Here is a 22,810-nt window from a genome sequence, read left to right as displayed (position 1 = left end):
TAAAAAGGGCAGGTTGCCAACTTGTTTAAATGCCGAGTACTGAAAACCAAAGTCGCTAGACAAGAGACGCAAAGGCCCAGGACCATGTGAGGCAAAGCAGCCACGAGGACCTTTGCAGCAATGGTTGTTCGTGCTAGACAGGATTTCACTTGCTTCATACAACCACAGGAGATGAAACCTGCTGCTTGCAGGCAACATAATGTTTGATTTGCATATGCAATACAAGCCAGAGCTTTCCTGCAGCCTACATTTCCGAAAGGTGCAGTATGAAAGGAAGGTGCTTTTGAGTCATTCCGCCTAGTTGTGGTTCCTTCAGGTTTTCTGAAATGCTGTCCTCCTGCACGGATTGCCCCCTCCATGCATAGCACAGAAGGAATTAGATGCTAAGATGTGATTAAAATACCATAACTAGTGGTTCAATTAACAACCGCATATGGTTGATTAGAGAAAGCTAAACATGGAACACTTCTAACTTTAGGAGTTAAAATACGAAGTAAGCAAGAGGCTTGTCTCGTGCAAACATTGCTGCTCCTTCTAGGAGAGCACAAGTGTAGTAGTACCAATTTGGCAGCTAGTGCTTCACTGCTTTTTTTTTTTTCCAAATGGATTTCAGGTTTTCCTTCAGTTTGTTTAAATCATTTTTTCTGAGGTTAATTTTCAAATGAGGAATTGACTAAATGTCCTGTCAGTTTAAAAGATCACTACTAAATGGTTTATGTGCAGTAGATGTAGAAATATAACAGTTAATAAAGGAATAAACTGGGTTCCAAACATAACATTTAGCTACAATTTTGCTTTGAAATAATTTGTGACAGAAAAGCTGCAGTTAGCCACTTCACACAGTGCACTGGCTGCCTCTATTTCTCTAAGGCACAACCTAGAAAACTTCAAGCAGTTTTAAAATGAATGATGTAATGAACAAATAATTGGAATATGTCTATTAAATATCAGCTTGTTATGTCATGTCATTTAAATGTATGTGCAAATAAATCCCAAGCTCTTCAAATTCCGTAAAATTTCGGACATGAAATCTTGTCAGGTATAAATAACTGCAGGATTCTTCTGCCTGCCAAATTCCTTCAACATAAAATAATTTCCATGTGATCTTACTATGACTAGCTTTAAACTTATAAATAATGTCAGTTTATTATTGTTTTATTATCAATATTTCTGCTACCAGCTTGCTGATGCTTGCTGTTTTTTAAAAAATTAAGAATGACAATATTTATATGCTTCTATAGAGATGCCTAGTTCTAGAGATAGAGTTATACAGTATTCCCCTTTTCGGCAAAAATTCAACCCAAGTTACTACAGATTCCATTAGAAAAGTATGTTATTAATGAATCAAGATGCAAAAAAAGCTTAGACGAAGTATAGCTAGCTACAGGTTACAGATCAATTCATTTGAAAGGCTGCTAATCAAATTTGATTTTGGAATGACCATTTCCATAATGAATTTATAATACTTCTACGTTTGGCCAATGTGGAAAATTATTGCTTTTTCAAAACCGCACAACGTAACACTTAGAAAGCAACAATTCATGCAAAAGGAAATGTGGTTTTCTTAAGGAATAAAGTCAAATAATTTAAGTAGTTCAAAACTTGTTCTGTCTATGCATTTGTTTCTGCCATAATAATGAGCTGCTAAACTTTCCTCTTGTGGTTTGTAGTTATTTAGCTCATTATAGTAACATAATCATATATCATTATATGCTATCATAAATCTGCCACTTTTCCCTCACAGAGTTAATCTTTTTAAATTGAATAATCTGCTGAGCATCAGGTTGAGTTAGTTTTTCCTTCAGCACAGATCATTTAATATAATATGCTTTAGCTTTTCAGACAAAGTCAGTCCAACCAGAGAGCAAAATTAGGCAAGCAGCCTTAGAGTATTTAAGTTATTTGACCCAAACTGGAGGTAAAATACCCCTTGGAGACCAAAGGGCAAAGGGAACTGTTGGGATGCTGAACCCCATTACGGCCGTGCACTACCATTGGGCTTGTGCCGAAATCCTGCATTTCAAACCAAGCCTTAGAGCATATTCAGAGAAAGCAAACCTCCTGTTTTGCTCACTGGTAAATTGATCACATGTGATATTTTGCCCAGCCAAAAATGACCTTATACAAATACTACAGCTGTGAAATGTGTCTCAAAAAAAATGGTTATCTGCCTGTACAAACTTACATGCTTGGTTGTACTTGCAACTAGACAGATGTCCTGCACACTTCTTTATTTTATTTACCACACTTAAGCAGCGTACCTTCTGGATCATGTACCACATTTCTTAAATATGCAACACATTTCTTAAATATGCAAGCTCCCGTTACTGGAGGAATCTGTGATAATAATATCACTTGCTAATTTACACCTCAAAAATTGTAGCAACATAAATTAGTTCCTGCAACAGAACTCTGGGATAGGAAAATAAGATCCCCAGTAAAAAGGCCGGGCAATTCAGAATTTAGAAAAATGTCTTAAATTAAGCAGTGGTTAAATTAAGCTACTCCTGTTCCTGTCCTCAAATCACACCGACCCTCTACAGTTCTACAAAGTACCTTTACAAATATTATTATATGGAGCAAATACTAAACAGCAAAATAACTTGTGTCTGTCTAGGCTCAGTGCCTCAGCAGCAGTAGATGGAGCAGAGAGCGCCAGGGTGTGCTGCACCCCATCTGTTTTAGGAGTAGGTGACGTTGCTTTGGCTGCGGCGCCTCTCCAGACTAACCGAGGCTGGGTGAACAGTTAGACAAGGCGCACAGCGAGCAGACAGCTCCTCCATGGTGAGAGGAATCTTTTCCTGACGCTCAAAGAGTGAAGCAGGGTTAAATATTTCACTGCATCATTAAATCACAGAGTTATTTGGGGGACATCATAATTTATTCTCGTAAGGACCTTTGAAGTCATGTCCTAAAAAAAGCACTGAATAAAAGCAATAAATCTGTTCTTGTGATAGCTTCCCGCATTCTAGTAAGATATGACGGTATGAAGTGGTCTGTAAATTTTAGCCCAGTATAAATCAAAACACTCTAAAACTAGGAGGTCCCATTGAAATGCTGTCAGTCTCTTAATAAGACGGTATTGGCAGAAAGTGCAGCAACAGCAGCCAGGAGTTGGGAAAGCTTAGGGGAAAAAAAAAAAAAAAAAAAGAAAAGAAGAAGGAAAAAAAAAAAAGAGTTACCTTGTGATCCCTGCTGTACAGACTGGTTTTGAAACGGAGCATAGGGTTTATTCGGTACGGTAGAAAATTGCTGCCCATTTGGTGACTGGCTGTGCGACGGCGGAGAGCTGTGCTTCTGCAGCAGGGACGGGGGCACTAAGGCTTTCAGCGGGCTGACAAGCGGAGAGATTATGTTGGGAGCAAGCCTAGAAAAAGAAAAGATAGAAGAGCTTTATCATGTCACAAAAATGGGAAAATGAAACACTAGAAAGGCTCCTATTTCCATGCTTCCCAACTATGGACACATTTATTTTACAGGTATAAATTATATTATCGAAAAGACAATAATACAGTAGTGCTTTCAAGTCATCATTAGCAGGAACGTGGGTTGCAAATGGCTCTATATTCCTGTAAGCTGACTTCCTGCATTAACCCTAATGACAGGACTGAAATGACACCATGCCTCAGCAAGCAACTTTAGACATAGCTCAGTTTTAATTTAAAATTTTATGAGCTATGTGTCCAAAAAATACAGAACATAGAGCGAGTAACTGCAAGTAAATTGTGTAAACGCCTTTGTAGCTGTAAAATGGTGAAGCTTTATACTCGAGTTTCAGCCAAGTCAGAGAAAAGTGTTAAGGTTTTTCAGACATGGAAATTCAGGTTTAACCCCTGAAATGGTTTTCCTATCATTTCACAGGAGAGGCCGAAGGAGGTGTGCTCGGGGTGGCGCTGCTGGGTGGCAGACGGGCAGCGGCTGTGCTGGCGGTGCGGCGCCCAGCGCGGCCCCAGCGAGGCCGTTCTCAACACTGATCTGCGCACTGCACGGCAGCTGGATCAACAGGTAAATTGTGAAAAAATGGTGACACCAGTGAAATCAAATTTAACATGACAGGCAGGGGAACACTGCCAAAAGCTGCCACGATGACAGAGGGTCACAGTGACACTCTGCTAAGAGGAGCTCAAATAAATCAACCAGTCAAAGCTCATCCTACGACGCGATAACCATCCAGGTTAACCCACACCAGGGAAGTCAGGCGTACAGCGCAGCCACCGAGACTCTCAACATCCCAAAACTAAACGGAAGAAATAAACCAGTAACGTTAAATGGGGCACGCCAAGGATGCACGCAAGCCAAATATTTAAGAAACGGAAAACAAACTTTTTTTCAAGAACAGTAACCGCCCCTCTATAAATGACGGCCAGCAATGTGTAAAATAAATAAATTGAAGAACCAAGATGCAAAGAGAGGATCGTGTTTGCTTTTGGTTTTAAGTGAGGATGAAAAAGAAGCCAGCACTGAGCAGGGACAGCCCTGATTCCAGCTGTGAGTGAAGGGTCCCAGGCGGCAGCCTCAGTGCCAAGGGGAAGGAGCATGCAGGGACGCCCGGTCCCTCTTCAGGTCACCGGGAGCAAATGCTGTCAAGGGCTGAAAGTGCTGAAGAGCTGATGCTGGAGGAAAAATAACTAAAAAGCACCTAATCGCTAAGGTCAGCCCCCTCGTGGCTGGACTTGTTCTCAAAGGTCTCAGTAGAGAAACTCTTACGCTTTACCCAAATGTACCATCTGTCACTCAGCCCAGCTGCAAGTCCCATCTTCTGCAAAGCTGCATCCTCTCTCAGGTGTTTAGTGCGCGCTGCATTAAGACGGGACTGGTCCTACCACCCAGGACCCATGCAGAAGCCTTTGCTGCTGCCTCTTCTGAGGTGGAGGGCAGGGAAGGCACAACCACACGGTGAGCGGCCCGTTCGAGTGGCACAAACATGGAGGGAGACGTCGCCCTGAACCAGCCTCAAACGCTACGAGCACGTGGGACGGCTGGCAAGCGCCGGAGCCCAGCACGTAGGTGCCCGCAGGCCGCCGGTATCCCAGCTACAGTGAGCACAGGAACACGCGCGCCAAGCCAAGCACTGAGCCTGCACCGCTGCCTCTGCATGCGCAGAGCGTCGCAGCCCGAGCAGGTAACCATTAAATCCGCTGGGTTTGGCTCAGTCGCTCCCAAGCAGGGAACTTAGCATGACTCCCATAAGCTAAGGCACATTTTTTCAGCGAGGAATGAGCTTTGCTCAGCAGAAAATCAGGCTGCATGAGAACAAGTGGCCAACTTGGGGATTTGTCTCCTTAAAGATATTCATCACAGTGCCTACAGCTCAAGCTGGTCCCTAAACTATTATTTTGTGTGTGTGCCTGTGCACATGTTCTGGCATGCTTTGGGTTTTGTCCTTTTTTTTTTTTTTCCTCCATGAACTGACTGTCCAGTCCCCAGTGCTCTGTTTTTAATCTCACCCAAGTATATGCCTAATAATCAGGTTGCTGTGGTACCCAGACTGTTAAAGGAGAGAGGGAATCATTCCTGATACAGATTAAATAGATTATGCATTAGCAACAGAACAGAGCTTAAAAGGAGATGTCTTCTGTATAGGAGAAGAAACCTTAAATTATTGAAAAGAGGAATTCATGGGCAGGGGGCAGCTGGATACATTAAAAATGCCCAGGCAGTAGCTCAGGCATATATGTTTCACTAACTAATAGCCTGGACATTTCCTGTTAACACTATACTACAACCACAGTTTGCTTTGCTTTGGATATTGATAATAAATATATACCACATATTTTACTTTAACTTACATAATTCAGCAAATTTGGAAGGCCTTTTGGAGCCTCTGAATGTATTTGTACCTGTATACAGCAATACACATAAAAAGATTTATATCCTTCCCTAATTCATTAAATTTGAGGCGTCCCAACTATACTAAACATTTCTTTCCAGCACGATAAACCTTTTTCCTGTCTCCTTAAACCTTACTGACAACTGTAGCTTGCTTGCACTGTTGATACAGTCTGACTCACGATACAGTCTGTCTCTGCCTTATAAGGGGAGGCTTGATGGAAGCAACATCTGTGACTAATACACACCTTAGCCCTTGTTTTAGGTGGTAAGCACCCTACCTGGGGGGAGCCTGGTACTCCCTGAAAGAGCTGACCTCCAATCCCAAGGTAACTCTTTGGAGTCTCTGTTGTTTCCCATCTCCATATTTCATGGTACCAAAACGGTCCTCAGTGCTTTGAACATCACAGCCTAAAGCGTCGCTGCTTAACAAGTACAAACAACTGGTAACCTGCGTGGGCAGAGCGGCCAGCCCTGGCTCTGACCCTGCTGGGTCTGGCTGGTGATAACATGCTAATGAGAACGTTTATTGGTGATTTGGAGATGGGAGGAACTGGTCACCATTTGCTGACAATACTTAAGTCTCCTCAGGTGCTTGCAGGAAACTCAGAACAGAGCTGAGTATACTGGGAATTTGGACTGCAGGACACCAAATGAAACTGAATTTGGAGGAATGAGAGCTACATAGCAAAAAGTCTTCATTCTTTATACATGTTGCTGGTTCCAGAGTAGTAGTATCTTTTGGGAACAGCAGTCTCATAGGAATAATGTGTAGTTTTGTTGAACAGTGATAATAACAGGAGATTATACAGTTGTATGCCATAAGAATCTACTTAGTAATGACTATACATTAAATAGTGGTAGAACTGCAAGAGCTGTATTCTAGTTTTGATGTGTTAAATAATAGTGGAGACTAAAATCTTGTGAAGATATGCTACAGTAGTAAGACAGAGTTCTCTTAAGAGCTAAAAATGCCTAAACTAGAAGTGTGCCACTGAAAGAAGAGAACTCAGTAGTATTTTACATTACAGTGGTGCAACAGAGGAGTCAGCTTCCTCTCTCCACCCTGTCCCAGATGCAGGAGCAGCAGGGCATTCAGCACAGTGAGCAGCAGGTCAGGTCTGAACAAAAGGACCCTTCTCCTGGCACAGCAGGGCCTGTGGAGTTCACAGCCACGGGAAGTCGCAGAATCAGACTCTCCAGCTAGATTTTTAAAAACAGACCAAACAATTAATGGCCAAAAGCAACGTTTCCATGCTAAGCAAGGAGGGGTAATCAAATCTTGTGCTTTAGGATGTAAACCAATCACCCACAGAAGTCCAAGAGGAATTCTCCTCACCCTTCACTCATCACACAGTGGACCAGGTATTTAAGTTTTTTCAGTTTTCCTTTGAAGCACCACGTGTAGGATGGTGCTCAAGACGTAATACTAGTCTTGAGGGACCTATGATTTCAGGTGGAATTGCAAAACTAAAGCATTCCTTCCTGGAGGATGCATCAGTAGACAATTAAAAAGTGAAGGAACTAATGAGAAAAGTCTTGTTTATGCAAAAACTGCATCCGCACAACAGACAAAAAAACTACTGGAAGAACTGATCCTAAGTGAGTCACATGCCTGTGCATGACACTGTATATGTCTGCATCACGCTAGATGCTCTCTCAAAACACCCAGCTTCAGGGCTCTTCCTCAGTCAAACTCTCATTTGCAGTCAGATGGGATACTACCCAAGAACCACCGTGAACCAGTCCTTAAACCAAGTGTTTGAACTGGTCCCTAAAGCGAGTGCTGGACAAGGACAGTGAGACTCTTCCTTACTTCTGCTGCAGAACATCTGTCACTCACATCAATGGGAGCTTGTGGAAATCTGGATCCTACCAGAAGGGCTTTTTTAAAGAAAATTAAAGCCAAAACATTGAAGATATGAATGTCTTCTCCCTCATTTTATGAAGTTATATACCTTTAAGAATCCCAAAAGGAAATCCCTCTAAGACTTTCACAACACTTTCTCATAACCATGCTTACACATAACATACGTTTGATTATGACAATTCAGATTAAATTGTAAGCACAGCTTATGCGAATGAACTAGCTAGGTATCCCGTGCGTTAATGCTGACCTATGTAAAAGACAACTAATAGGCTGCGAGTGCCAGTATGTAGTTTCAGAATTATTTGTCCTGCCGCCAGTGTCAGTCTCCCCAGGTGGGCAGTGATATTTAAATCCATGTATTTTCCCAACACACACCAACTGCCTTGTTCTAATATTACTGCAACATAAAGAACCAAAAATAGATAGCAACACTGACTTTTCAAAGCTTTTAGTCAAGATGGTAATTTATGTTTTCTATATTCACTCACAGTGCTTTGCCTGAATAAGAAGTATTCTACTTTGCTTTAGCCACACACTGTTCAATTCCTGAGCAATTTACATGGAGTAACAAATGATAAAGTCACATTTTTAGCTGTTTTAGGATGAGCTTTTTCATGATCTACTTCATCATCTCGACTGCCAAAAAAAACATACACAGTATACTTAAATCAGTAACTATTTGAAGGCAATGGGAAATTGAAAAATAATGAGAAGAAATTCAAACTAAGATTCTCGAATAATAATTGTGAAAGCAGTGTAAACACAAGACAGAAATATCTAAGATAGGGATGTTTCCAATATGAAAACTGTCTTTTTTTGTCTGCTTTTTTTCCCCCTCTCTCTTTTTATGATGTGATGGCTTGATTGGCAGATTCCTCAGCTAGACTAAGAACCTCAATCCATATCCCATGGAGTTCAGTGGAAATAGGACCAAATCCAGAGTGAAAAACATCTGTCCTTTATCTCAAATATGTTTTTGTACATTTTGGGCTACAAGACTGTACCATACTTAGGTCTCAATGTATAGCATATTGCTGCATCACTCAATCTCGACTTCGAGAATTACAGTCAGCCCATATTAATATGAAGACAAGTGTAAATAATAGAGCACTAGGGTGAGGAGCACAAAGCAAAGAAGCTCCATGTTTTATCTTAAGTGATTAGTATAGGATTGCAACAAGTTACAAAAACTAAGATGTTTCCATGAAACCAGGTTCTCCTATAAAAATCCATCAAGCAAACCATTTCATTCATAAAATTTCTCCCCCCAGCATTACAGTTACTTATATTGTGAGAAAGTCCAGTTCAGTTCCAGGACCAGGAGATTATTTTTTTTAATGTGAAAAAGAAAAAAGTTAACACTGATTTTCATCTCTTCCCATAATATTAAAAATGATGTGTAAAGCTCTGCTAATCTGGTCTCTGGATAGCGCCCAATCTCTTGCCACGTGTTTCTGTTCTGGGTCTTGCCCTACGGGAATTTCTGTCAGCACATGCTCAGGAAACAGTTATACCGTTCACTTTTTCTTTTTCTTTCTTTTTTTTTTAGACAGACTCTATCTGAAGTGGGTGAACCTTCGCACTAATCACTGCCAGGTGCCTCTGGCTAGCTTTCTGGAATGCAAGGAATCTTTTCTTTCTCTCCCTCTTTCTTTCTTTCTCCTCTTCCCCCCCCCCCCCCCCCCGATATAATAAATCCTTCACTGCAGATCACCTTGCTGAGCACCACTGCATTTTATTACACTTTTCTATAAACATGGAGCAAACAAGCCACTGGCTGTAACACGGCGCCCTTCGGACAAGGCCTCCGTCTCCACTCCGTGACCGCGAGACGTGACACTGTTTGGGGTTTTCTGCTTTCTCGCTCTAGCCACTGTTGTGGCTAGTTGGAGGAGACGCCTGCTTGTAGGAGACGCGGGCTCTCTTCCTGACCCTGCTGCGCACGGTCTGTGTGACCGTGTAGGTCTAAGGACTAGGTCTAGTCTGTAGGACTAAGGAAATAGCCTTTTCCTAGGCTCTAGATAAGTGCAAAATACCGCTTTTCATTCAGAATATTGTCTTGGATTATTTTAATCCAGTTCTGCACCTTTGCACACCCAGCGCTTGGAGCAGTGTCAACAGGTGGTGTCAACAGGCGGTGCACAACTGGACCTAGGTACCTGTGAGCAGTGAGATGGGTTTCATCATTGTGCAGAAATAATCCAAAGGTGTTTTTACTGTGTCTTTGACTCTTAGGTCATTTAATAGAATATTTTTAATAATACTGATTAACAGCTACATGAAAACAGTTTCAGGTTGAAAACCATGCTGGAGCCAAAGGAGTCGCGCTCTTCCCGGTACACTCAAAGCCCTTTGGTAGTGGCCTTGTTTTCAGGTATGGAGCGACTCACTGAAATGCTCATGAACTTTTCTAACAAATACACTGCACTTCTCACAGCTAGGGGTAAAACATACCTCAGTATTTCATAACTCATTTCATTACCTGCATACAGATGCACACATACACACGCACACACACACACACACAAACACACACACAAAAACAGATTTTTTTTTCCTATATTAAGTGAGTATCTCTGTAACCTTTCCAAACTGATATGTGCAATTTCTACAGAGCAGTTAAAATCTTAAGACTATTACTGGAACTCTGCCAGCCTACAAGACATATTTATTCATAAGGGCTCATTCAATAATTTTCTTTGAAAAGAAGTTGATGAGTCACTACAGCAAAAGCTGCTATATGCAACAGAAATTTCAAAATAAAATATTAATTCTAACAATCTAGTGGGAAAATATATTACAAAAGTAAAAAAAAATCCTTATCAGAATGCTCAAAGAAGTACCAAAACATATTTAAATAAAGGTTACTGCCTTAGGGTCAAGTGACTGCCGGAAAGTCAAGTTAAAGACATGTAGTCAAACACAGAGATTTTCTACCTGGTATTATCTGACATTTAGGCACTGCTTGAATGTTCCCGCTAACTTTAGTCATTTAAGGTCACTGTTGTCTAGCAAGGATGTAGCACAGACGCTTCCAGGCGTAGGTGGATTCTTTTCAGGTAGCTAATATATGCTTTCTTCAAGTTTATAATATAAAAAGCACTCTACCAAATAGTGGCAGATGTCAAAATATCATCTTAATCTTTTGTTATACCATGACAAATTATTGTGTGTAACCTCACCTCAGAAGTTTTCCTGAAAACGAAACCAAAAGAAAAAAAAATCACAGAAATGTATCAGAGCTGCAGATGTTAAAAGTGTACAGTTTAACTACAGACAAAAGCAGTAATGGCTAAAATCATTAGTAGGATGCAAAAGAGCTGTGACTGAATTCCTCTGAAATGCTTCCTCAGTTACTCTGAGCAACTCATTTAACCTCCCACTTTCTCCCGTAACTCTCTTATTTTCCTCCCCCAAGCTAGTGTTGCTTACGCTGTCTCTTCTGGGCAGGCATGGTAGGTAGGGCTCACTCTGAGATGTGCTGCTGAAGGCTCTCAAGAATGTCAGTCTAGGTCTTTCGGAAACGTAAGTGAAACGCATGTCCACCTATTTCTGCTAATGGGCAAGTAAAAAATATTCTACCCATAATAAAGCATTAAGTTATTCTTAACCATGTATTGTTGAAGTAAGCCTATGCTAATGCTGATTTTTCTTTAAGGAAAAAAATGTATAGGCTTATCTGAACACGATTATAAATGGATTCTGATCACATTTTCTACAATGAGATAAATGACTTGGGATATGAAACCAGATGCTTTTAATTACCGATTTTCTTTGTTACATGAACCTCAGTGCCGCACCTGTACCTTGTTCTTTTGTTTTGGACAGATGTACTGATGCCTCTTTTGCGTGCTCAGATCCGTAACACTGAGATAAATTATGATGGGTTCTTGGCTTCCTCCACTGAAAATGTTTTCAGCTGTCAAAGATATCTGTTTCTTGTTATTGGTTTTAGTGCTTTTGAAAGAAAGACTAAAAACACTGACTTGTGTATTCTATTATAAATGAAGAGTAGTCTCCTGTGGAAGCCACAATGAATGAATGATGTATCATCTTGGTTCCAAGAACTGTTATAAAAATTATGTAGGTATTGATTTCTCCAGAGTACTTCTAGAGAGTAAAAAATTTGTTTCCTACAAAGACTCTAGCAATAGGCCAGTTCCTATTCAATTTACTTTTGTGAGGTTACAAATCTCAAGATGAACAAAATCTGGACGTAAGTAGTTAAACACCTAAGAGAGTGTGACAGTAATGAGAATTGGGTACAACAATATACTTCTAGATCTGGCCATGAACTCTGGCTCTTCAAGGAGATAGTATAATCTATTGTAAATAAAGTCTCACAATTCTTTCACTGGTTTGGGGCCCATTTCTTAAATCTTACCCCATAAAATAGTCATGCTCCAGAAGCCTACCCACCTGCAAACAACAGTGAAACTTTTAAAGCTACAATATGAGTCTGATCCCATCTCATGTAAAAGGACCAACCGAACCCTTTGCTACGCTACCACTCCTAGCAGCATCAGGCTTCCACTCTCTCTTACTAAAGTATGATGTTGTAGTAGGACAAGCAAGAATCAGCACACAAGATTTTATCCTGCGTATTGGTTTCCACCTTTAAAATATGAGGAGTTTCAAATCTGGTGTTCCCTGGTTGAACTAGAAGGGAGGCTTTGTGTTACTTCCAGTAAAGGGGAATGAAGGGCTAAACAGAGATCTCTTTGCAGTGAGGTACTTCTGTGGTATTTGAATTAACAGGTGCTAACAAGCAAGCAAACAAAAATCTTGATGTCTAAGTAGCCTGATTAAAATGTCTCTTTTCATTTGATTGTTTTTAACTCCTGTTGCTTTTGATTGTATAGGGGTAAGTGGCTCTTCAGGGGGGCTGGAAAACAGATTGAACTGGCTGCGGTTAGCTGGTGAGAAGCCTGGGCAAAAGACAGCTGTGTGAACTCTTTCCTCTAACCTTGATTTCTTAATCCGTTACATTAAAGACTCACCATAATTATGACTGGATTCAGAGTTCCCATCAATCATCACCTATGAGCATTGTCGATGTCTTAATCTCACTAGCTCTTCATTTACCCATGTGTTTACAGAGCAGAAATGACCTAACTTACCACAGGAACATAAAAAATAGCTTTCCTTTCCTTCTCCTTGGAGACACATCATCTTCCAGGTAAAGTTATCATTTGTCAGTACGCCTGAGCTTTTTCTGAAGAACATAAGTGCTGTGTGTTACAGTTGACCCGTGTGACTGAGGGCCTCACAGTCACATACAGAAGGGGACTGTGTTCAACTGTGTTCAGATCCTACAAAGTGACCTTGTTAACTCATCAGGCTTAATTGGTGCAAATCCCTAGCTTGGTGCCACCACTCAAACTCATTTAACTTTGGTCCTATCAGTTTCATTTAAGCTGATGATTTATCACACTAAATATGTTAAACTGGGGTAAGTGGACTACACAACTAGTTAACAAATGAAACTAGGTATATTTTTTAAATGACTTAGATAAAACCTTTCTAAAAAAGAAGAGCAGATAAAGCCAAATGCAACATACACCTAAAATGCATCACTAAAATTTGTGTTTCCATCTTCATACTGCTACAAATCAAAAGGTACTACTTTTGCACTGGGCAAAATAAAACTGAGCTAGACATTAGGCATGGCGAATGCTACCAGAAATGCTAAAATAACACTTCACTATCTGAAATAAAAAATAAATATATATTTAAACTGGGATCATGACAAGCCCACTTTCTGGATGCCAAAATATTTCTCAGTCACACACTTTTAGGTTAATTAATATCAATATAAGTTAAAGTAAAATTATTTAGTCTACCATGCACTCCATACCAGAATTTGAAAAAATACTCTCCACATTGTATAAAGCCAGTGTAAATACATTTGGTAATGAAGTCAGATTTTGTTAGAACATTTTCAAGTGAATTAGATAATTTTGTCAAACTATTTAAATGTCTTAGCAAACCATTTGGGAAAATTGACTGCTGCACTTGGTATTGACTTTGGCAAAAGAATGTATAGCATAGTTTTTTATAAAAAAAAAATAAAAAATAAAAAGCTTTTAAATCAAATTCTAAATCTTCTGTCAAACTTGAGTAGACTATTTGTACTCTGCCTCATGTAGTTTTTGGCATCTTGCGTATTTGATGACTCAGTAATTAGATTTCTTGATAGTAATCATTTGGTTCATTCCATAGACTTAAACTATGCAACCCAGTCTTGTCATCATACTGATTCACAGTATAGAAATTCTTAGCATTTATTTAAACATGAATGCTGTGACAGCTGACAAATGAGGCAAAACATTGTATGGTAGCCAGAAAGCTGGAGCAGTTAATATGAAGAAAGGTAGTGTTAGGTGTTTCTTTCCTATTGTAAACCATATATATTTTGTATGAGTAATGGCATACTGCTATGAACTGGCAAAGGTGTAACAGTTCTATAATTCAGTGGTTCCAAGCATTAGGTTATTAAGTGATTTTGCCCTGTTAAATGGATGAATGCTTTCCACAAAACTGTGCTAAATGAAATTCGAAGACTATTAGTTCACACTAAACTTTCTGTATTTGCAATTAAAATGTCAGGTATGGGCTTTATTTCAGCAGTCATTACTAATGTAACCATAAACAATTAAAATACAGTAAAAAGATTTTGGTCTGGGTAGAGTAATTCTGAATGCAGGTTATTTTGAGTTTAGAAAATGATATTTGAGATGCTGAAAAATTCCAAGTCATTATGTCATGAAACTGGATACCCTGTTTTAAAATAACCTTTCAAAAATACATTCTACTCCCAGTTTCCTGATGTTTGGTTCATAGTTAGAATCCTGTTACCATCTGAGCCTTACACTTTTGTCATAAAAAAATCAACTATGGTGTTTCTGAAAAGGCTTTGCATTACTTAAGTATATAAGCATTGCGATGATTATTCAGCACAGTTGTCTGTCTGAGAAAGAATACTTAAATACTGCTAAAACCAAAGACAGCAGAGATTATTCTGATGCAAAACTTTTACCTAGGCAAACTACCAACACGTCTGTAGGAGAACCTCAATACAAAACTTGGTTCACTCAGAACAGCTTTCCTGCTGAAAGAGAAGTGCCACGCTCTGAACAGAGACACAAGGGACAGAGAGGAGAATTAATCCAGGAGCTTCAAAGCTCTCAAAGTGCAAAGCTGCCTATTTCCATCACTGCCCTTTGTTTTCGTTTTTTATTAGTAGTTCCAAAAAGTGAAGTGCCTTGGAAACAAATCCACCTCTCCCGGCAGCCTGTTAAATCCTTCTTATAGAGTTATCTTTAGCTTGATTATTCCTTTCTTGGTTGAGATTTTTCACCATAACTCCCCTGCAAAGCTGCTCTGAGAATCTGCTCGCAGAGGGTCAGCTGAGCCGTGCGCTGGGGCGCCATGAGAGCAAGGCACGCTATGGCCCCAGCTCACACAGTCTTGCTCTGCAGGGATAAAAAGCTTGCGGTTACCTGCACTTTGGACTTTCAGTCTTTCCTTCCTCCCCTTTGCACTCATTTCCTTCTCTGCTACAGAAAGCCTCCCACTTACCTGCTGTAACTTGCGTGTAAATCCCCTTGGTAGGGCCAGGCAGGGAGGGAGAAAGGTTGGGCTCTGCCACAGACATCTTATGAGGCCTTTTCAATACCATTTAGGGACAGACTAGATCTGCTCCTGTGCTGGGCAGATATGCACGTTGGCAGTGCGCTGGTACCTGCTGCTGGCCAAGACATGGCTCAGGGAGGAACAGTGTAGAGAAGCAGAGCTTGCTGCAGCATTCATTCCCCAATTAATGTCAAATTAATTTTTCCTCACTGGATTTCCTCAACTGGACTGTTCTTCAGTCACTCTGAGAGTAATCTCCCTTACAGTTCCCTTTCCATGCTACAAACAAACACCTCACCTTCTGCCATTGCTTAAAGAGTACAGATGAAAACAATCTTTCTGGGCTGTTCTTTCCCCCTATATAAGAAGGGGTGGGGCTGTCACTGGACTAGGATGGGAGAAATCTGTATTCAGTCCCTGGCTTTGCTAGAGATTTCCAGGAAAAATAATTTTCAGGAAAAATATATCCCTTGATCTTTCTCTGTCCCAGGTTCCCATCAGTAAAGTAAAACCACAGTTCCCTGCCTGTCCACAGTGCTGGGAAAGTAAAATGTTTAATATAAATTTGATGTTTAATTTGCTTGAGTGTAGGCACCACAAAAACTTACCAGAGCAGAATTTTGTGGCTTATGAAGATTCTTTACTGTTCAGAAAATGTTTTGAGATCCTTGAACAAATGGTGCTATATAAATGTCAAACACTGTACAAATTTCTTAATGTAGTTTATACAATTAATGTGATAATATATGAGTCACGGATTAGACTCTTACTGGTGAATACTTGCTGCAGAGGTATATTACAGAAAATCCTAATAAAGCAAGACAGAGAGTCTGCCACTCTCCCACAACGTAAGTCTTACATACAAAGGTGGCAAACGCCACCCTTTTTCAGTGAGTCTGACTTCTGACTCCTTGGTGGATTTCTCATTTTAGCTGAGAAAGTCCTCTCCACATACCAAACCTATGAGAAGTCATCAGTGAAGAATTAATAAAGAAATTATAAAACCCAAATGCAATTGCACTCTATGAGAAAATAACTCAATGTACTTTTTTTAAGACAAGGTCAAGGCTGTGAGCAACCTGACAATAATGACTAAGTTTGCCCTGCTTTCAGCGGTGGTTGGATGAGGCGACCTTCTGAGGTTCTTTCCAACCTAACTTATTCAATGATTATAAAACAACAAAAATTGCTCAGTTTGGGTCAGTGCTTTTTAATCACACAGCATCCATGCAAAGTAAAATAAACAATCGTTCATCATCATACCAGACAGGCCAAGCATGTTTCACAAACCTACCCTTCCCTGGCACTCTCCAGTGGTGACTGATGGTGATGTGGGCTGGCGAGGGTGGAGTCAAGCGGATGGTGCCTTGAAGGGACGTCATGAGGAGGCGGCAGTACACCTGGTGAGGGACCGTTGTGGTTAGTGCTGGGACCACTGTACACGCCTGTGAACAAACAAGCATCATTTTGCAAACTAAAATAAGCAAAGAAAGGAGCATCCAATCCCGACAGTCTCTTCCCTACCCAGCCCCCCACAGTAGCACTTTTGCCAGGGGAGTCATACTACCAAGGAGGGATCTTCATCCTCTTCTTGTGACATCCCTGGAGTAGCCCATGAAGATCATTAAGACTTTTTCACATTTTTACATAGGTGAAAGCTACATGGAGCTGCCACTGAGACACAGGGAGGGAGAAAACAGATGCTCAGCGCTCTGGTCTGGAGTGTTTCAGCTTCCTTGGTGCTGTGGAGACCTGAAATCCTTCCATCCACAGGCGGAAGGTGAGAGGTGGATGTAGGACAAGCTGCTCTATATTATTTCCAGATCCAGGAGCCTGCAAACACCTCCTCAGAGGACTGGTAGGTTAGAGAATGTGTCTGTGCTTGTGATGGCACTCAGAACTGTCATGGTATTTTGACAGTTGTCTCCCCTACAACCCCGTTAGGCGTTCTGCCTCCTTCCCGCTGTGACTGCAGAGCTGCAAGCTCTCCTCCTGAGAGCTGGCAGCACTTAGCAGGACTCTCACCCTGCCTCATCAGGCTTCTCTGTGAGAACTTGCAGTGCTTTTTTGTTGTTGTTGTTATTCACTTCAAGCTTTTTAATTTGGGAGTGACAGTCAACTAGTGTGGTCCTGGACATCCTGGACGAATTAAAACTCACATCTTGATGCAAATAAAATCCCAACAAATTACATGTGAAGAGGACTGAGGCGGTATTGTCAATGTGACCAAGAAACCGAAAAGTTTACTAGTGCATAGAGGTACTGAAGGACTCTGGTTACTCTCCTCTGCTCACGGCAGCCAGACACCAGCAGTCAAGTGTCTGTCATGTCCTCAAACACGTACTCCGTTGAGTTAGGTAAATCCAGGACTGTTGGATTAAGATACGGGGATTAAGCTTTTTTCTTATAATCCTCTTACAAAAAGTAGGACTGGCTCCTACAAAGTGCAATTCTTGGAAGAGTCTGGATCTTCTTTTCTCAGCTTCTCTGCCAACCTCCTCCTCTTGTAGCAAGCTTACCTGCAACTCACGTCCCAGAGTTATGGATCAGCAGATTCCTCCCAGGGAATTTGTATGCTGCGGAGGACCAGGGCACCCACTGACATTATACTCTCAGAGGTGAGGAGGGAAATGAAGTTTGTCAGCTCCCACAGTGTCCAGCTACAGCAGACTAGATCACATGCCCTCTGAGGCCTAGTTTCTTTGCCTCCACTCCTGCTGTAGGATTCACCTTTCCTCCCGCACCGAGTGCAGAGCCATGCTCTCAGGAGAACAGAGAGCAGAGGGAGAGCTACGCTTTGCCTTGTCTAACGTCACTGCGAGGGCTCAGGATGACGGTCCTCCCAAATGCCTCAGTGACACGCGACAAGCAGAATGCCGCATGAGCATGTGGAGCCACAGAGAATGTGCAGCAGCCCTCAGGGAGGATGAGCCGCTGCTGAGCGTCAGCATGTTTCCGTTTGAAGAACGGAACCACTAAGGCAAGAGTCCAGCCACCTTTGTCAGGGGCTTCAGATGAGTCAAAAACCTCTTATAAACACTGAGTCCTCAGCTGCTGACAGGTCTAAAAGAACAAAAACTCATCGTTCTTGTCTCCTGCTAAACCGAACGTTTGTCAGCCAGCCAGGCACACCAACTTGCTTTCTGCTCTGAAAGCCAGACAGAAGGGACTTGAAGAAGTCAGATGTGCCCAGGTGACACTAGGATTTATTCGTCAAAGCCTCTTCTGATAATGGTAAGGTAGTAGCTAGGAGGCATTTTGTGAGAATGTTGTTATTCTTCTGGTGGTTTCAGCCTGTTTAATAATGCAATAATTTCCACTTCCCCAAAATCCTTGCTATTCATACATACATTGGCAGGCTTGGAAGGTGAGTCAAATGCCAACCGGACCTTGACTGTACAGCATCAGTTCACACTTTTATCTGTATCTCCTACCACACACTGCCCAGGTACATTGGCGACACAGCCTGGAGGAAACCACTGAATCTAAAGAAAGATATTTGTGCTTCCTCGGGTTATCAGACTATTACTGGCCCTTGCTGATAACTGACTCAAAAAGCTCAAAAAACCCCTCAAAAGATACAGTTTGAGAAGTGCAGTGGCCGGTAAATACACTCAAATATTGTATCTTACAATCCCACTCTAAGACAGTTCATGAATGTTTAAGGGGCCACCCCAGAGACTCCCTTACTGTATCAGTTGTTGAGCATAGTTTTGAGTCTTTGCTTGGGGTGGATGAAGAAGACAGTGCTCTCTGTCACTGACTGCAGCAGCACAGTATCTGATTCCCAGTTCCCATTCAGATTATTGCTTTTATTTCATTAAATGAAAGCCAGTGAGGATAAAAATCACAATCTGCATGCCCTCAAGAGAAGTAGGAAAATGCAGAAAAATGCCCTCATGCATCCATTTATTCTGCAGCCTTGTCCTGCCTGGTTCCATGCAGTCAGTACTGACCCGTTATAAAATAAAATTAACCCGGAGTCAACACCACCAGCATCTATCATCCCAACCAGGATCACTACACACTGAAGTTTACCAAGATGTGGAACCACTAGAGTGGTCACCCATCACCCACTCTTGGGATTCAACGACAGCTAGCTGCGGTCCTCACCTCCCAGTTAAGGCAGGGCTTCTTCTGTCCACTTCAGTGTTTATCCATCTTTTTACTGATCACACCTTCCCTGAACACACCTTCCCTGGAAACGGCCCCTGCGCAGAGCACACGCGTGGGCAAGGCAACAGGGGCTGAAGCACGTCGGAATCAAGCCAGCTGTCCCCGAATCCTCCGTGACCCTGTGACAAACGCGGCGCTCCGCGCGTGCTCTCTGCTGCCAAGCGGCCTGCGCAGCAGCTGAGCCCTGCCTGCCTCTGCCTCGGCGGCAGCGCTCGGCCTGGGGCTGCTCGCTGCTCGCCGGCTGCCAGCACTCGCGCAGCTCGTCAGGAGGCAATTATCTCCGAGGCGTTTGTCAACTGCGGTTGAACTTGGCTAACAGATTTAAAGAAGAAATGCAGGGGGGGAAGGGGGCACATGTGGACAGAGAGGCAAGCAAAGGGGTTACGCAAGTCGGCTCCTGAAGGGGACGAGACCACGGCCCGAGGCCTGACGTGCAAAGCGCGCGGCCCTCCGACACGGGCTGGCGAGAGGAGCCGCGCGGCGGCTTTCCCAGCAGCCGTAGCGATGCGCGCTCCCGGGCCCCGGCGCGAGGCGGGGAGCCCGCACGGCCCTCCCCGCGGAGCCGGGCCGCACCCGCCCCAAAGCTTCTGGATGGCAAGAAAGCCGAAACACGAGCCAAGGCAGACACCGCGCCAACCCCGCTGCTCGCTGACGCTGCTCGCACGGGCGCCTGCCGGCAATTAGGAGCACTGCGAGGGCCATGTGGTGCACAACAGCAGGCGGATTTACTAGATGTCATGCGGGTCTGCAGTGAGACATTAGTCATTTCTGTTGAGTCACTGAAAACCTAATTGGTACTTATTTAAAGTTAAAAGTTATTTTTTCTTTTACATGGTGCAAAACAAGGTCACTCCAAGAGAACATTACTTCCTTCTAGGGGACAGACCTTTCTCTGCACATAAGCATTACACGTATTATCATGCTAAAATCAAGAAACTAAAAGTTTGGACTTGCTGTCATCTGATCCTGTGACTATCTGACAGTGTGCTTTCCAAAGAAAATCTTTCCAGCAGCAGTTTATCAGGAAAGGAGGAGAGAACTGCCTCGTCCAAGAGGTACCCGCTTTCCCTCGCCGAAAGGAACGCCTGGCGCTGTGCAGGGCGCGCGACGTGCTCCCTGCCGCCAAGCCGCAACAGCGGCGAGAGCTGCTCAGAGGGAGTTAAATGCTGCGTTCCCTTTGCTGGAGGGAGAGGCGGCTTCATCAGCGCAGTGCCCTGAAGAGGGAACCCAGTAACCTCCGACAACCTCTGCAGTTGCTGTTCCAGCCTCACTTGGAAAAACACAGCTTGAGGTACAAGTTGTATCCTTCTGCTATTGGAAAATAATCCAGGGAAAGCGGTTTTGGGGTAGGGATTGTCTTAGTATGTGACCGAGAGAGCGGACGAACCTGCAGGCTGTTTCCGCCACGACAATACGTGACACCCCAGTGCTGCTCTCATTGCTATCCCATCCACCTTGTCTCCCAGAACGGACCAAGATTTCGTTTTTTCAATACATTTAAAATTTCTCTTCTTTTTCATTTTCTTGTCCTTTTTTTTCCCCCAGTAGTGAGCTATAATATTATTGGTGCCTGAAGTAACACACAAGCCTCTGGAGCTGTTATAAATGACTGCTCCTGCAAGTGCAACTCAGCTCAGGATTGTGCACCTTGGGCCTCTTTACACATTGACCATCTCAGCTTGTAAATACAGATCATCAATCAATATTTTAAATGGCTTGGCCTTTAACCTTAACATCTGTTGCCAAAACAGCGCTCTGAGCATCTGGGACTAGCAGGGGCTTTTCTTTTTCTTTCTTTTTTTTTTTTTTTTTTTAAGCTTTATGCCAAGAGAGACCAGAAAAACAATAATGAAACAGAGAAAATGCCTGAGTGGAGATACCTAAATGGAGATACCTCTGTTGCCGGGAGAGTGACGTGAGTTCTCAGGCACAGATACAGACAGAGTCGAGTGTGCAGCCATGAAGCAATTTAGTTCGGAGAAGGGAAAAAGGATGAAGATCTAAGCAACCTCCAATGGGTTCCTCTCTGATGGCAGAACATTCCTTTTGCTCACTGTCTTACTCATTCCTAAGCACAAGCCTGCTTTGAAGTTGGACACAAGGGATGGGAGTTTTTTTAAATATTTCATTTTTCTATGATTGGCTTTTATCCCTGACATGTTTAAAATGTGCTTTAACTGGGAGAAAGACAAAACTGAAACTCTCCAGGAATCCAAGTGATCCCTAAAGCCCAGAGCTCTACACATTAATAATGTGGTTTTAATGTGGTTTTTTTTTTTTTTTTTTTTTGGGGGGGGGGGGAGAAGAAAAGGGGGAAAGGGGGAAAAAAAAAACAAACTATGAAAATTTTCATATGCTCGAATGGAATCAAAAAGGCATAATATACTGTATTTATCCATGTGGTAGTCTATATAGAGAGTGTAATAGATATTTCTTCTCCACCCTTGCTTATCTGGAAGTGCAAACATGATCACTGCAAACTATAGATGGCAGCAGGAATGTCCTTATATTTTAACTGTGTAAGAAGCAGCACTTTAACTTCGATGCTCTAAATAACGACAGAGGAACAGTTTTGCCTGTGGAATTGCACTATGCATAATACAAAGCAACTCCTGTTCCACTGTAAAACAATCAAATCTCGATTTATTTCCCCTGGCTCCCTCTCATACTGTACATGTGACGGGGTCTCATATGGGGTGACCTGATGGAAGTTTGGGGGAAGATTTACTAGATTTTTTTTTTTACAATATCCTGGTGATGGATTGATACAATCAGCAAAGAAATAATATTGGAGACAAGCTGGTATTATTGATAGATAGGATCTGTAACTCCACAGGAGGTTCTCAGAACTGACACTGAGAGGTCAGGGGTGGTCTGTTTATCTGTGAGATAGTAACTTTTTGCCTGTTTTACTGTGACCACTTGAAATTTGAGGCTATTCCTAAGGTTATTAACTGCAGCCTGTTGTGAGGGAAATGTCATTGGTCTTTGCAGTCCTGCATGGATGCAGGAGGCCAAGCCGTGCTTCAGCCATGCCAGACGGCCACAGGCTGAGAGCAGAGGCCACATCGTTGTCCTCCCAGACCTGAAGCGTGCAGATGACAGAGCCACAGGGCTGAAATAACCCCTTCAAGCCTCTCTGGCTTTCTGAGAAACCACATCTAAAGTGAGCACAGACTCTCAGCACCATGATGTTAGACTGATGAGTAATTTCCCTTTCCTACTACATTCTGTTCACTGCTTAAGGTCCTACATTTTAGTATAATTTAAACTAGAAAGGGGAATAGGAAATGTCAATCT

At 42.3% G+C, this 22,810-nt stretch overlaps 1 protein-coding gene across 1 annotated transcript in view; it reads right to left on the bottom strand.

Moving 5' to 3' along the window:
* GLIS1 (GLIS family zinc finger 1) overlaps positions 1–22,810 on the bottom strand; it is a 199,842-nt gene that overhangs the window by 6,502 nt on the left and 170,530 nt on the right. Inside the window, exons 7-8 of the mRNA XM_062581279.1 lie at positions 16,629–16,779; positions 3,183–3,367 (exon numbers count right to left, since the gene is read on the bottom strand). Of these exons, the coding sequence (XP_062437263.1) occupies positions 3,183–3,367; positions 16,629–16,779 (336 nt within the window). The remainder of the gene's footprint in view (positions 1–3,182; positions 3,368–16,628; positions 16,780–22,810) is intronic.

Source organism: Rhea pennata, chromosome 8, assembly GCF_028389875.1.
Source record: "Rhea pennata isolate bPtePen1 chromosome 8, bPtePen1.pri, whole genome shotgun sequence".
In the NCBI taxonomy this organism is placed as follows: Eukaryota; Metazoa; Chordata; class Aves; order Rheiformes; family Rheidae; genus Rhea; species Rhea pennata.
Note: the sequence above shows the minus strand (reverse complement) of the source record. Positions and strands in the feature narration are given on the sequence as shown.